The following is a 15,590-nucleotide window of genomic DNA, read 5'->3' as shown; positions in this document are numbered from 1 at the left end:
CTGCTGGAGAGAGTCCAGCACGGGCCAACAAAGATGATGGAGGGAGTGGAGCATCTCTCTTATAAGGAAAGGCTGAGGGAGCTGGGTCTCTTTAACTTGGAGGAGACTGAGGGGTGACCTCATTAATGTTTATAAATACGTAAAGGGTGAGTGTCAAGAGGATGGAGCCAGGCTCTTCTCGGTGACAACCAATGATAGGACAAGGGGTAATGGGTGCAAACTGGAACACGGGAGGTTCCACTTAACTATGAGAAGAAACTTCTTCTTAGTGAGGGTGCCAGACACCAGAACAGGCTGCCCAGGGGGGTTGTGGAGTCTCCTTCTCTGGAGACATTCAAAACCTGCCTGGACGCCTTCCTGTGTGGCCTCATCTGGGTGTTCCTGCTCTGGCGCTGGGATTGGACTGGATGATCTTTTGAGGTCCCTTCCAATCTCTGACATCAGTGAGAGACTGAGAGAGCTGGGTCTGTTCAGCCTGGAGAAGGGAAGGCTGAGAGGAGATCTCATCAGTGTTTATAAATATCTCAAGGGTGGGTGTTGAGAGGATTGGACCAGATTCTTTCTGGTGGTGTCCAGCAATAGAATGAGGGACAACAGGCACAAACTGAAGCAAAGGAGGTTCCATCTGAGTATGAGGTGAAGCTTCTTTACTTTGAGGGTGCCAGAGCACTGGAACAGGCTGCCCAGAGAGGTTGTGGAGTCGTCTTTTCTGGAGACATTCAAAACCCACCTGGACACATTCCTGTGTGATCTGCTGCAGGTGAACCTGCTGTAGCAGGTTGGTTGGACTAGATATTCTCCAGAGGTCCCTTCCAAGCCCAACTATTCTGTGATTCTGTGATCCTTTTCCCCCAGGCACTTTCCAGCCACCCTGAGCCTGTAGTACTGCCTGGGGTTGTTGTGACCCAAGTGCAGGACCTGGCACTTGGTCTTGCTGAACCTCATAAGTACAGGGGCTGCAATTTGGGAATGATCCATGGTTGTAGCAGGCATAAGTGATGGTTGGTCGGTGCAAATGTCATGCATATGTTGTTATATTTCCTTTTGGAAGTGTTTCTTCACTTGGTAACACGCACATTTTGTCATATTTCTGGACTAGGAGGTTCTTGTTATGGATACCAGATAAACTGTGGTTTCTTTTGTTCAGAACATCTGTTTCATTTCCATTGTCCAAGAAAAAATGTCGCCTTCTACACAGCCCACGTACTGGCACAAATCCATACGCTCAGAGTGACAGGGGAACTTGATGAGGAAACGTTGTAAGAGCAGTGAAAAATGTATTGCCCCTGACCCGTTATGTCAACCAGAAAGTTAGTCTTCCTCAAAAATGCTTAATATTGGTGTTTGAAAGCAACTTAAGGAAACATACTAAGTTTTTGTTCTCATCTTTTAAAAATGGCAGCTGGAGCTGTAAAGAACATTTCGTAATCGGCTTTATTAGACCCCTGTTGTCTAGTTTGGGTCCAGCTGACCAGTTACAGTTCACTAAAAAGAAATCTTTTTTCACTGGTGCTGCATTTTTTCCTGTAGCAGAAGAGAAATATGAAGCAGTGGATTAGTAGGGACTGAGTGACTTTACAGAATCTCTTGTGTCTGGTCGTGTTTATGGTTAGTGAGTAGCCATGGAATAAACTGGGGTGAAATGAGTGATAGGCTCTGTATCGCTGCCGGAGTAATACACACCTCGTGGGAGGCAGACCTTCCCAAATGATGTCAACAGATGGTTTTACTGACAGCCTGTCCCCAAGCATGAAAGGTGAAATGGGCATGTTATCGTACAAGTGTTTCATTCCTTAAAGTTTTCCTTGAAGATCAGAATTTCAGTATAACAGGGAAAAAGCTTACATTTTTACTGTCTGTCATTAGACATGTCTTGCTGAACACAGAACATTTGAAAGTTAAATCAGAGGGGGATGTGTAAGAGCTGAGGGTCTACCCATAGTTCTTGTGCTGCCCGGTGAGGTGTTTTGGGTGGACCAGCAGACCCAGCTGGCCGCAGGTGAGAAGGGGGACATCAGAGTCAGCCAGGCCTTGGTGCCTGCTAGCACCTCAGAGAAGAAATTAAGCTTATACAGAGTTCTTGTTCTCATTTACTCCTAGCAGCAAGCTAAGTTGAAACACTCATGGAGTGGGGATGTTAGGCTCCGGGGCTGCCAATCCAGTCTCTTAGTTCCTTGATTTATTCGGTGGGAGTGTTTGTTTGTTTGTTTGCGAGGTGGTGAGGGAAGGAGTGCAGAGGAGGAGTGTTTTAGTTGTAGTGCTTCATGCACTCGTAGACATTCCAGCCAGCTCCATTAGAAGCAAGGCGTGTTACCTCAACCAGTGACGCGGTGCTGGGAATTACAGCTATTGCTCAGGCCCTGGAGACTGGCTTATTGCCGGAGTGACTAAGAGACACCACGGTGAGAAACAGGAGGAATAGTATTTAGAGGGGGTGTGCACGTATACTGCAGATCTCACAGCTTGCCTTGCAAAGAAAGTTGGGTTTCTTTTAAAAAGCAGGCAGACATCTGTGAGAAATCCAGAAGCACAGAAGTGTGACAGAAGAGAGCAATAAGCTACTATTTAGCTGGGTTTTCCACATCTTAGCTGGGTGGAAATCTTGGCGATTAGAAGCGTGCTTTTGCAAAATCCATTGGAGGGAAAGGCTTTGACCATGGGACACCATGAGGGGTGTGAGGTTTGGGGTAGAAGGCACGGGGTGACAAGCCACTTGTGGAGCTGCTGCTTTGGAGGATTTGGTGCTTGTAAAGTAGCCTTTCTTACCACTCTTCTCCTTTGTTCTTTCCTCTCGCTGTATGATGAGACCAGATGGGTGTTGCTTCAGAGGAGAGTTGGACATCTAGAGAAACCATTTCGAATCTCACTGGAGTATGTTGCCAATGGGAACAAGAGCGTAGCAGCTGTGGATTCCTTTGCGATGAAGAACTGCAGTACAGGTAACATTTTATTGCTTCTAGCTCATAGCGTTTTGGTGCCTTTTTGGAGGGGAGCATGATTTCTGACTGTTACAGAACTCTCACAGAATGAAGGCATCTTGTCAAATCAATCTTTTAAATTAAAAAAAAAAATTCCCTTCCAAGGAAAAATTTTTTTGATGTTACCTTAGAAGTTTTTAACTTCTTAAACGATGCAAGTTGTTTTTAGTATAGTTTGTTGGTGGGTTTTTGTTTTTTTTTTTTCCCTTTGGAAAGAATTTCTAGGAAAATTTCATTTTGGGAAAACCAAAGCAGTATTCATCCTGGCTTGCCAGATGCCTATCATTTCTGCATCAGAAAGCAGAACAGATGAGCAATTCCTAGACAGATAACTTGCAAGCCATCTTTTTGCTGTTTCTAGTAACAAATTTCATGGTTATTTTTTTAAACAACTGTGGAAAACTTGGTTATAATAAAGTATGCCTTTCTTTGGCAATGTTCCAAAGTAGTTATTGCTGAGTAACCCTTAATAGCTCAATGTGTGTGTGGAATTTTAATGATGGGCAACCTTAATGGGGGTAACTTTTTAAAATACGAGTTCTGTTATCAATTCCAGTGTGTGAATTTAGTGCTTCATGCCAGAGGCAGCTGCATTTTAGTTCTACCGGCTTTATGGATCTTCTGAATCATACTGAAATCTTTAGGTGGCATGTCAGTGAAGAACATTATTACTTATAGCACTTAACACATTACCTTTCGTCCGTTTTATTTATTTGGAGTACTGCTGAGTTGAGCTGCATGTCCTTCTTTCAACCTGTCTAGGACAGGGAAATTGCTGCAGAATATACATTACTTCGGTTATTCACGTTGCTCTCCACAAAGGCCAGTTGTATTAAGGGGTTTGTTGCACTATCTGCACGCAAAGGTGTTCTCTAAGTTCCAGCTAGGAACCACCTGACGTTCTGCCGAAAGCACGAGGCATGTTCAGACAGAATGCTCCTGTTCTGCTGCTGATGCTTGGAGCCTGTCTTGGTATCTCTCTCAGGCTGAAAATAAAGTGTTTCAGCTCCCCAAAACAAAGTGAGCAGGACAGGAGTCATTCAAATCTACAGTGCTTTGGGAAATCAGAGCAACAAATATTACCACAGATGGCGGGAGATACTCAGCTCCCATGAGGGTCCATGGATGCTCCTCTTGGGAGTACTTGAAGGAGAGCTGTAGGTGAAGGACGGTTGGCTGAGGGAAAGGATAATGTTCTGCCCGTTCTGCTGGGCACCCATTTGCAGATGACAGATGGCAGTTGCTGAAGCTATTAAGATACATTGTGAGAAAAAGAAGGAACAAATCTCCCATTTTGTCTACAGATTTCTGGCAGTAGGCTACTCCCCTTCTTTGCTTACAGGACACGGTGTATGAATAATACCAGGAGGGAATAAAACCACTTGTTCTTTTTCTGTTTGTTGAAACTGCCAAGCGTTTTGCACACAGCTGAAGATGCGGTGCTGTGTCCTTTTACTAGAAAAGAAGGTGATGATGAGCAGCCAAAGGTGGCACCTTAGGCTTGGAGGATATAGGGAAAGCAATAAGAAAAGATTAATCTAAACCTGATTTTTCTGCAACTGTTAGCCTTTGGGCAGCTTAGCTACTTGGGTACCTTGATGTCACTGAAGCACCTAAAACATGAGTGAATTTGGGAAGGAAACATCTGAGAAACACTAAGAAGCTTCAACCTAATTTTTCTAAGCCTTTTAAAGACCATATACACAACTTAAAGATAAATAAAGGCACGTAGACAATCTTAGGAAATTAGGCTACCATTTCCGTAGGTGAATACAGGTTTGGATCTAAATTAAATGCCAAGATGTGAAGAAGGTAGAAGTTTGAAGTTGGGGTTTGCTTCTGAGCATTGGGATTTCCATTTTTTGGCTTCTTTAATCATGGAAAAGATGAGATTTTTATTGCGTTTGAACTGAAAAAATAATAGCCTCTTTAGGATTGAATGGAAAATTAAGATTTAAAAAAAAAAATTCAGATGCGGATAAAATTCTTGATTCTTTTTTATTCCAAATTTAAAAATTCTAGATTGATATACCATCTAACTAAAAATGGTTGAGTACAAACATAATTCTATCCTTGCATTGTCTTCATTGTACTCTGTATTTCCCTTTCTTCATTTAGCAGTGCCGCAAATTAGAAAATCAAAGGGCTTTGTCACTTGAATATCTTCGCATTTCCAAATTCCCATCATACAATCGATCTTGATTGGGTAAAGATTGATAGAAAAAAGGAAAGCCCTTGCAAATTGAGGGATTTCATTTGGTTTTGATTGGAGTTGGTTGGTTGGTGTGTTTGCTTTGTTGTTGTTTTTTGTTTGTTTGTTTGTTGGATGAGGTGTTATTGTTGGGTTTTTTTGTGTTTGTTCGTTTGTTTGTTTGCTTTTTAATGCTCAGGATTGGCCACAACTCTATTTGCTTCATCTCTTCTCATGTCTGTAGTTCATCATCAACATACTCCATCCCCTGACTTTAATTCTTTAAAGGCTTTTTAGCACTTGATAGGTGCTAAGTGTTTGGGGTTTGTTTGGTTTGATTCAGTTTTGTTGTTGTTTTGGGTTTATTTGTTTGTTTGAGGTGGGGTTTTGTTTGGTTGGTTGGTTTGGGATTTTGGGGTTTTTTTGGTGGGTTTTGTTGTTGTTGTTGTTGGGGTTTTTTTTTGTTGTTTTTCACATAAAGTTTCCTGAACCATATAATTACTTTCAATCAGAAAGCCCCTGCAGTCAACAGAAAGGCTGCTTGGACTTCTATAGGTTTTGGATCAGGACATGAAACAGGTAGCATTGCCCATCATCCCACTGCCAATTGACTTTCAGTTGCTGTCTTAAATGTGAAGCAGACTGTGTTTCTGAGTAAAACCTATGCTATTGATTGTGTGATTTTGTTTCTTACAACTTACTATTTAAGTAAGTGCAATATCCAAAGCAAAAAAAAAAAAAAAATTACAAATTGCAGAGAAGTAGTAAATTAATTTAATAACGTCAGTTAAGAATTCGTTCCTTCTACGAATAAAGTAGTTAGTACAGTGGCATTTTATAGTTGATGGTAATTTCTAGTAATAAAAATAGAGTTCATTTCCTAAGTAATGTATTGATTTATTAATGATATTTAATGGGTTTCTTACTCATTTTGTACTGCAGTTGTGAATTAATTAATTTGCTAACTTATTTCCAAAAGTCTTAATTAAAGTACTTAATAGTGAGCACAAGTAAATGACAAGACATTGTTTTACTTAGCAATGTTCGATTTCCCAGTTCTAAGTAACTTTTTAAGTAAGAGGCGTGGACATCAAATGCTTCTAAAACATGTTAAAGGTTTAATGTCGCTCCGAGGCTGTTTAAAACAGCTATTTCAGACACTCAGCCTGTCCAAGAGGAAGCACTTAGCTTTCAAGTTTTCAAGCTCAGTAAGCAACATAAAAAACATATTTATTTTGGAGTGTGTTGTGGATTAAGTTAATGTTTCTGTCCACTCAGCTATATCTTTTTTCAGTACATACTGAAAGTACATAGGAATACACTCATTATCTTCAGAGCTGGTAAGCAGTTAGTTCTGTAATGATGTCATGGTTATAATACTTATGCAAAGTTAAGGTTGTACTAAAAGCAAAATCCTTGATCCAAAGCAGACGACCTCTCAAGATAGGAAAAATTTTGAAGACTTAAAGGTGGTTTTACTGGAGAAAAAAAGGCAGTGGGGGTGGAGTACGCATATGGACTTGCAACATGTATGAAGAAATATGGGTAACTTCCAGATAGAATTTTTCATGATCCCATTTGATAAATAGTCGAGCAAGAGATTTATGAATCAACTACAGGAAGTCAATAAGGGCTTTGTCCAAACAGGATTACTTATGTATCTGAATCACTACTAAAATGATGTTTTTGTGTATTCAGACAAAACCTGAATATGTATCATTCCAGTTTTCCCACATATTCTCGCTTTTGCAGTTTGTCTTATAAATTAATTTGCTGACAGGGTGCTGTGGTTAACTGAACTTAATGAAGTACCAGTGAGCCACTTTTCAGAATGAGTTCTGGATGCTTCCTACTGGAAAATTGCCTAGCAAAGTTAACCTCTTCCAAACCAAGAACTGAAATAGTATCAGTGTATCCAGTGGAACTGTAAAACAGCCCAGGCTGGAATCAACCTCAGAAGATCATCTGGTCCAGCCTTTCATGGGGAAGGGAGTTTGGGTGAGATTATCTGCATCCAGACCAGCTGTATCTTCAAAATGTCCCGTGATGGGGACTCCACCATGTCCCCCTGTTCCAGTGAATGTTTGTTCTCACAGTAAAAAATTTAAACACAGGTTTCTAATGGAAGTCCAACATAACACACAGCTAATTGGGATGTTAATAATCAATTAATTATAAATGTTGTATTACTTTTAAGAAAGTTTCACTTGAGTAAAATTGCCATATGTTTACAGAAGATTTGTGAAGTCAATATTTTTTAATTAATTATTTGCTTAGTTGTGGCTATGGGGCAGAGGAGAGAAGACATGTACCTTCGCTGGAACCAACAATGTCATGTGATATGGTCTGGTGATCCACCACTGCTCCAAAATTCAGGAGATGGGTGAAAAGGACAATGAACACAGTTAGGATTGTGCCAGGGTTATGAAACTGAAAAATAGACGTTATTTAAAAAAAAAAAAAGGTAGTCTTAAACTTTAGAAATAGTTGTCTCTATTTGAGGTTTTGGACCAACATATACCGTAATACCTACTTGGCCTATCCAGGTCATTTTTATGTAAAGGAAGCTGGAGAATTTTCTTTGGTATTAATACCATGGTTAAGGAGCTTACCAAGCCACAGGATAGATCCAGTGCTAATTGAGGTCAATGGGAATTTTATTCAGTATGTTTGGATTAAGTTCTGAGTAGCCTTAATTTAAAAAAAAATAATAATAATTAGGCAGATTGGCTGCATTTTCCTTGGAGTGGCCTATCCTATTTATACAGTTCCACCGAGCTGTTTTTCCTGTGAATCTAATTTCACTAAGTAGGCATTTGGAAAAGCTTTACTATTTTAATATTTGCCTCCAAATTCTTTGGCAACCACCTTCCTCCCCATTCACCTCTGTTCTCCCATGAGATATGACTGATTATTCTGACTTCACGTTGTGTGCCAAAACCCATCTCTAACCTGATAGTGTTTTAATGCTGTAAGGATCTTGTGTTGGAGAAAAAACTGCTTTACAGATGAGTGTGGTGGCTGTAGTGAAGCTAAATCGTTTTAAGCTAATTCCAAAGTGAAAATTATTTCACTTGTGAGTTTGTGCTCGTTTAAGTAAAATAAATTTAATGCACTTGTTATGGAGCTTATATACTACTTCATTTTTCATTTTCATCTTTTAAAAATTAAGTTATAGTAATGCTGGGAATAAAAAATTAAGCAAATTTAGTCTTAATATTGCTTCTAGAAGAGGCACAGTAACTCAATTAGTTTCTTACAGTAGTTTCTTACTGTAGTTTCTTACAGTCATGAATTAGTGATTTAGCATTTCTGTTACTGACTGTGAACACCTGCTTCTTGTGGAGCCAAGTTTAGACAGTTATGGTTTTGTTAAATAATTTAATCTATTTAAAACATTAGCGTACTCACCAAAGGAGGGGTGGGAAACGAACCTGGATGACTAAAACATTTGGTTTTCATAGGTCTGTCGTGCCAGTGTGTTGGTCAATGGGACGTAGTACTCTGAGATATTTGGCTTTTTTAAGATATGAGGAGGGATATATAAAGAAGTGTTTTATATGGTATAATAACGCTTGTAAAACTGGTCTTTAAAATGGATGCATTCATACAGAAGGTGGAAAGGCTGAATTTTGCCACAGAAGGATGGAATTTGGGTATTAGACAGTCTTACCAGAGGGGACAGTTTCATCTGCTCTAATTCTGAAAAACACAGGTGACTTGGGATAAGAAACAGAATTGAGAAATACCAGCCTTTAAAATTCAAAGCATTAATAATCAAAAAAGAAGGGCCTGTTCATAAGAGGTACCAGGAGCTGCTTGAGAGACACTGCAAATCCCTCAGTTCCTCTACCAATGTTGGCAGTTGTGGCTCTTAAGTACTTTTTAACACCTTGAAGAATTGGCCAATACATTATCTTTTTAATGCTGTATATGATTTTTATACTGACCTTCTCCCTTAATTGAGGCTTATTTCAACAGGGGAGCCATTGATTCAGTGAAAGAAAATGAACTCTCTAATCTGCTTTCCCCAAATTGAACTTATTTTTATTACTATTAATTGCTGCCACTTAGTTCTTGTGATGTTTTAACTACTTGGATTTATTGAAACAATCATAGGATTCACTATTATCACTTGAGAAATGGGAGGACACTGATGATTTATGGGTGACCCAATGATTTTAAGCAAGTATTACTCCAGGTTCAGTGATTTATGCAAGCTCATCTGTTGCACAAGCAGATGATAGTGTCTCTCTCCCTTTCTCCCTCCATAACAAGCCCTTACCCCTGCAACAGAGGGAATGCGGAACCTTGATTTTGCTAAAACAAGGTCAGGGGTAGTTTTGCTCTGAGCTTTGTTTTACATAGATGCAGGAAGTTCACTGTTAACTGTAGGAAGGGCTTTTGATTTAGACAGGACTGATGTTTGAAGATGTTAAGACCTGGCTATGCAACTTGATTCCTGTTTGTGAGGAATTGCAGTGGTCTTTGAGAAGAGGTGAGAGACAGCAGGGAAACTTAGAAAGTAAGAGCAGAAGAGGGAGATGATCAAGCAAAAGGGAGGGAGTCGGACTGTGTGAGCAAAAGAATAAATGAGAGAGGGAGAGGTGAGGAAAGGAGAGAAAGCGATAAACCAGTAACACTGAAAACAAATGACAGGCTATCAGGCAAGAATAATTGGTCTAGAAACTGAAAATGTTTAAAGAATTTGACCAGTTAGAAAGTGATTGGAATAAACACTTACAATCCAATTAATTAAGTAGAGCAATCGATCAGATAGCCACTCAGTCAACCAGACTGAATTAACTAGATGGATAATCTGTTGAATCAGCAAAGAAACCAATTGAGATTGAAGGGAATTCAGTGAATTGTGAAAACTGAATTTAATGCAAAAGGATTAGACAATTAACATTTACAATTATCAAATGAAAAGATAAATATCTGGATGTTCAGGTGAGTGCTAGCCCGTTTTTCTGGCATGACTCATGAGAGCCTGAGGGGCACTGGTGAGCAAAATCATTTTTGGAAGATGAAGAACAAAAACAAGGAGAAGATAGGACAAGAAGGAAAGAAGGTTTTCCGTGTGTGCTTCCAGGTTGTGGAAGATGAAATAACGCCAGCAGCAAGAACCTTATTTTTTGAAGGCCTGCATAGGTATCGTACACACCAACACTGGACTCTGAGGTACTGCTGCTCTGTAGCGGTGCAACACATACAAGATTCAGAAAACTTATATTTCCTCCTCTTTCCCACAGTGAGGACTTCTTTTGATTTTGGCTCAGGGTACTTCTATACCTCAGGGCTTATCGTCTGAAGTATTCAGTTTCAGCTTTTCTCTGTCTGAGAGGTCTTATTGCAGATCTGCCCCAGTCTTGCTATAAGACCCTGTCCAGCTCTTCCCTTTTCTTGTCCAAAACCTCCCTTCTTGTCCAAAACCTGCCCCAGGGAGCCCTGCTTGCTTTGGACTGCTCTTCTGTTTTTGTGTGTCTACTGCAGCCAGCTTTCTTAGCAAACCAACCGCTGCACCAAACCACCAACATTCTTTAATAATTCTGCACTGTATCTGTTATTGGAGGGGTATGGCACGTTGGTGCCAGCAGTGGTGGATACAGTGAAGTAGACACTCTGGAATAGAATAATTAAAACCAAAAAGCCTTGACCTTGTAGTTGCAAATCAAATCCATAATACATAAATAGAAATGCCAACTGACTAGACCTGGTACATTGATTTTTCCCTGAAAAATTTAAGAGTCTGTAACAGGGGACCAAAATTTTCTGAAAGGGAGTGCATGCCCTTTCAACAAATGAGACTCCTTTATGCTGTATTTGGAAACTCACAACCTGTAGCCACACATCAGAATCTCGGTCGAGATCATTAAACCTGTGTGTTGCGATTCTTTTGCTTTGAGATAATGAAAAATGTGGGGAAAGAGAGGATCTTTCAAAAGCTGCCAAGTGACTTAGGAGCACAAATTAATGGGAACCATGTTCCTTAGTCCCCCAGGAGTTTTCAAAAGTGCTGTCATTACTGAATTTTCCCGAGGCGTGCCTTCCACCTGTGTGGATGAGAAAGGACAGACACTGCGCAGTGCTTCCATGGAGGCAGTTTTACGGAGTCCCTCCATAAATGAAGCATGCAGGGCTTTTATGAATCGAGCCTTTGAAAGCCTTGCTAGTAAGGCACATTGATCCAGAAGTCACACAGGGATGGCAAGATCTTAAATTACCCGTCTGGTTTTATTACATGAAAGAAAATTTAAGAATACTTTTACCCCTCCTTCTTTAAATGATTGCCAGCTGAGGTGCTGAAGTTTTGTACAAATGAGAGGTTGTAAGCACTTAAATGAGTCGGCTGGGTTCTGGGGCCAGTTCCAGATTGAATTGTGTTGTTCATGGGGTCTGATTGACGGAGTATCAGCATATTTGTAAGTGAAATAAGAGGTTTGGCAATATTCTTCAGAACTACAAGGAAATACAATTTAGTCAACTCTTACAGAGCGATTTATCATGTTCCAAAAATGGTATCAATGGTGGATTTTTCATTTTATGTGAATGAAGATGTCCAAAGCAACTATTTTGATACCTCGAAACTTTGAGGGTTAAGAGACAATCTGTCTGGTTCTGTGAGATGATGGGTTGCGGCACACTGGGATCTGAGCTCTTTCGGTTGATTTGTGTGAGCCACAATCTAGAATAAATGATTTTGAGGAGACTACAGCAGTGAATATTCCATGCTCTTAAGCCTAAACTATGTACCCTGTTTTTAAGATGCCATTTAGGGCTGTAAGCAACAACTGCATAAATTGAGCATCATGTTATACAGCACAAAAAAAAAAAAATGCAAAGGATCGAATTTCGATATTTCTGTAATATTATCAGTGTTGCTATTGATTTAGAGAAAGTTACTGTTGACTCTTTAAGCACCTCATGGAATAACAGTGTGTGTACATCAGTTTGTGAACATATGCTGATGAAATCATAACGAAAAGAAAGCTATCGTCACTGTAAGATCAGAAACACTAAGTGTAAAGTTTCGGCAATAGTGTTAACTCATCAGGCGCTTTTATTGTACACATCAGTAACAAAACAGTAGTAAAGTGACTCACCTGTCTAGAAAAATTTCCAAGTCACTTAGACAGCAAATTAACGAAAGTGTTTATTGCATGTGAGGTGTTTCACAAAGTAAAAGAAGTGAGTAAACTATGAAGTTACTTGGGTGGAGCTTCTGCTAGCAAAAGCCGTAAAAGCACATTGCGTGTCATCCCATTAATTGCTGGAGCTTTGACTTCTTGAATAAGCTGTCTGTATACAGTTATCAAAACTTTTGAAAAAGGATAAGCCTAACAAGATGTTTGATAGGAACATCACTGATTTGGACTTCAGTTTCTTTGTCATTGCTGGATTCTTCACAGCCAAAAGAAGAGTTTGGTTTGGAAAACAGAAGAGTTAGGTTTAAGTAATAGCTGTTCTTTCATTGTAGGTCAAGGAGGCTTGAGCCGATGCTTACTGTTTGCAATGGTACATACTACTATACAGTTACACTGATTTTTTAAAAAATGGATTGCAAAATGCATGTTGTACAAAGTATATTTTCTAAAAGTATGACTTTAAACTGATTAAGACAAATGAGAAATGCAGAATAACCTTTTTGATCTTATGTTGGAAAAAATTTCTACTCCAAGAGATGTTTGACCTGCTCAATGACAGAACCCGAGGGAATGTCAGGAAGATGTGCCAGGGGAGGTTCAGGCTGGACATTAAGAAAAGGTTCTTCACCCAGAGGGTGCTGGAGCACTGGAACAGGCTCCCCAGGGAGGTGTCACGGCCCCAAACCTGACAGTGTTCAAGAAGAGACTGGACAACACCCTCAGACACATGGTGTGAACTGTGGGGTTGCCTCATGCAGGGACAGGAGTTGGACTCGATGACCCTTGTGGGTCCCTTCCAGCTCAGGACATTCTATGATTCTGTGATCTTTGCACAGAGTGGTTTGCAGAGATCTTCCATGCTTACAGTGTTGTCTTCTGTTTTCTTCTAACTTCATCTTTGGAGCACCTCCAACTTCCTCTGCTCCCAAGTGAAATCAGGCAATTTCTCTCAATTGGGCAAGCCTATTTCTCCTCGTAAAACATTCCTGCTCTAATCTCATCACAAAACCTTTAGGGCAATTATTACTCCATTATAAGTTTATATTGTAAAGAGTAGTCTTCATCTTAATTGTTGATTTGTAGAATGTGGGCTAATTTGTGACTTCATGTAGCTCCCCTTAAATTATAATAGATGTGTCCACTTGCTGCTTCTTTTGCTAACAGTACCAAACATCAGCAGTGTCTGTAATGCATTACAGTTGTCTTTCTCAAGTATAATAGCAGTCAGAGCATTCTCTGGTTCATATTATTTTTTGACTTTTCAAGTAAACAGTGCATTTCTTTCCTGGACAATTAGGATAATTGCTGAAATGGAACTGAAGTGTCATGACCGGGCAGGATGCCACCAAATGGAAGTCAGTCATGCAAAATTTCCCTTCCTACACTGCAAGCCCACAGTGATACTGTTCTGTAAATACTACAGAGGAGTTTATTACTGTTTCCATTTATTCACGTTGCTGCACCATCTCAGAGCAGTACTCACAGGTGAGTCTGGTCTGTGCTGTGCACTGAGTACAAGCAAAGGACAAAGAAATGAGATTGTGAATTCCTTAGCATGCATATTACAAAGGCAAGCGACAACAGATTAATAAAGATGACCAAAGCCCCTTGGCTGGGCCGCAGTGGGTGAGCATTAGATTAGCTGACACCTGGGATGGAATTATTTGGGTGGAAATGGAAACAATTTTAAACAGCCTTTTCATCCATCTTAGAAATGAGAGACAAGTAGTGAGTGAACAGAGGCAGGCCAGTTGTGGTGGCAACAATAACCAGCAGTTTACTGGTGGATCTCTAACAATTTTAAGTCAAGGGATTTGACTGATGCAACAGGAAAGAGTAGACTTGCCGTCAGCTTTGAGATTTTAGTTAATGCCGGGCTCTGCCTAAGCTGGGACTGTGTTGGTATAATTGAGTGCTGTCACTGGGGAGTTTTCTTTAGAATATTACACTCAGTCCAAAAGTTACTGGGGCAGAGAGCTTGGTCATGGCAGAGCTTCCCTGTTTGCCTGAGGAATCTTGCTGTACTTGTGTGGGTTTTACTAAGTGCCAAGTGCCCATAAAGAGTGCGTAGGAAAGGCATTAGATGAAACGAAGACAGTTTCTTTTCCAGTTTATAAAGCCGAGCAATGGATTATTTCTTTGACTTAATAGTGTATAGGAGAACTCATTTTAACACTTCTACATTCTGCTGATGCTGTCTGCTCTTTTTAGCATTTGAACTAAGGTCAGAAAATATTTTCACTGGATAGGAAACAAAAAAGGGCTCTCCTAAACTCCAACTTGCAAAGCTAATTCCCAAGCAGTTCAGTGCAATTCTCAGCCTAGACCTCAACTGAACTGTCAGGAAATAAAATCTGTATAATAAACCAGTCATCTAATTCACGACGTCACGGGATTCAATCTCCCTAGGCAAGATTTAGTTCAGACATTCAGATGCTTTGTTGTGTGAAGTTAGACAAGGTGATATTCATCTTTTGTGACTTCAGCGATCTGAAAGTTAGGCATCATGTCAAAGCCAGTCTCCAGGTTCCCTCTGTAGTCAACAGAGAGAAAACGAGGCACTTCAGAGAGCAATTCATTCCACCTTTAACATCATAGCATCATCAGAGTGTCAGGAAGGGGACAATGCTTTGCTTGAAGAATTGTAGCCTGGAATTTCTAACAGAACTATCCTTTTAAAACCGATGGGTACTTCAGTACCTGTAATCTATAAAGTCTGCCCACCAATTCCTCACTTGTGAATTAATAGTGTCAGGCAAGGAATCTTTAACAAACAGATTCTCTATTGAATGTCCTCAGTGCTCACTGGTTAGCTTGCTAAACAAATCATTTTATAGTAATTATTTTGCAGGAGTTTATTCAGAGTCTGTTAGGATAAACCCTGAGAAAAATTAAATGGCTGCTGAGTGCAAGATTAATAGTGCTATCCAGGAATATTTTACAATACCAGCATTACCAAAGCAAGCTTCATTTGTGCAGTTTTGACAGGATGCTTCCAGTCAGACCTAGAAGCCTCTCTGCACTAAAAGCAAAGGCACCAGCTGTTCTGGGAAACCTGTATAAGCCGGAAATGTTTATCCTCTCTAGATACTTTATGAATGGGGATAGAGAAGGAAAGTAAATTTCTAAAAACAAACAAACAAAAACCCCAGTCCTTTCACACAGAAGAACATTAATCAAGAACAAAGTGCTTGTTGGTAGCAGGGCTATAGCCAAGAGCCTTCTAATGGAGCCCTGTAGATCGTATTGCTTTTCTGCATCCTCACAAAATCA

At 40.0% G+C, this 15,590-nt stretch overlaps 1 protein-coding gene across 1 annotated transcript in view; it reads left to right on the top strand.

Moving 5' to 3' along the window:
* The first annotated feature begins 2,816 nt into the window (after positions 1 to 2,816).
* The window catches only part of LOC136099685 (ALK tyrosine kinase receptor-like), a 38,215-nt gene continuing 25,441 nt past the window's right edge, over positions 2,817 to 15,590 (top strand). The window contains exon 1 of the mRNA XM_065834104.2: positions 2,817 to 2,939. Within this exon, the coding sequence (XP_065690176.2) occupies positions 2,921 to 2,939 (19 nt within the window). The 5' untranslated portion in view covers positions 2,817 to 2,920. The remainder of the gene's footprint in view (positions 2,940 to 15,590) is intronic.

The sequence above is a fragment of the Patagioenas fasciata genome, chromosome 3 (genome assembly GCF_037038585.1).
Source record: "Patagioenas fasciata isolate bPatFas1 chromosome 3, bPatFas1.hap1, whole genome shotgun sequence".
Lineage (NCBI taxonomy): Eukaryota > Metazoa > Chordata > Aves > Columbiformes > Columbidae > Patagioenas > Patagioenas fasciata.
This window is presented reverse-complemented; position numbering and strand designations above follow the sequence as displayed.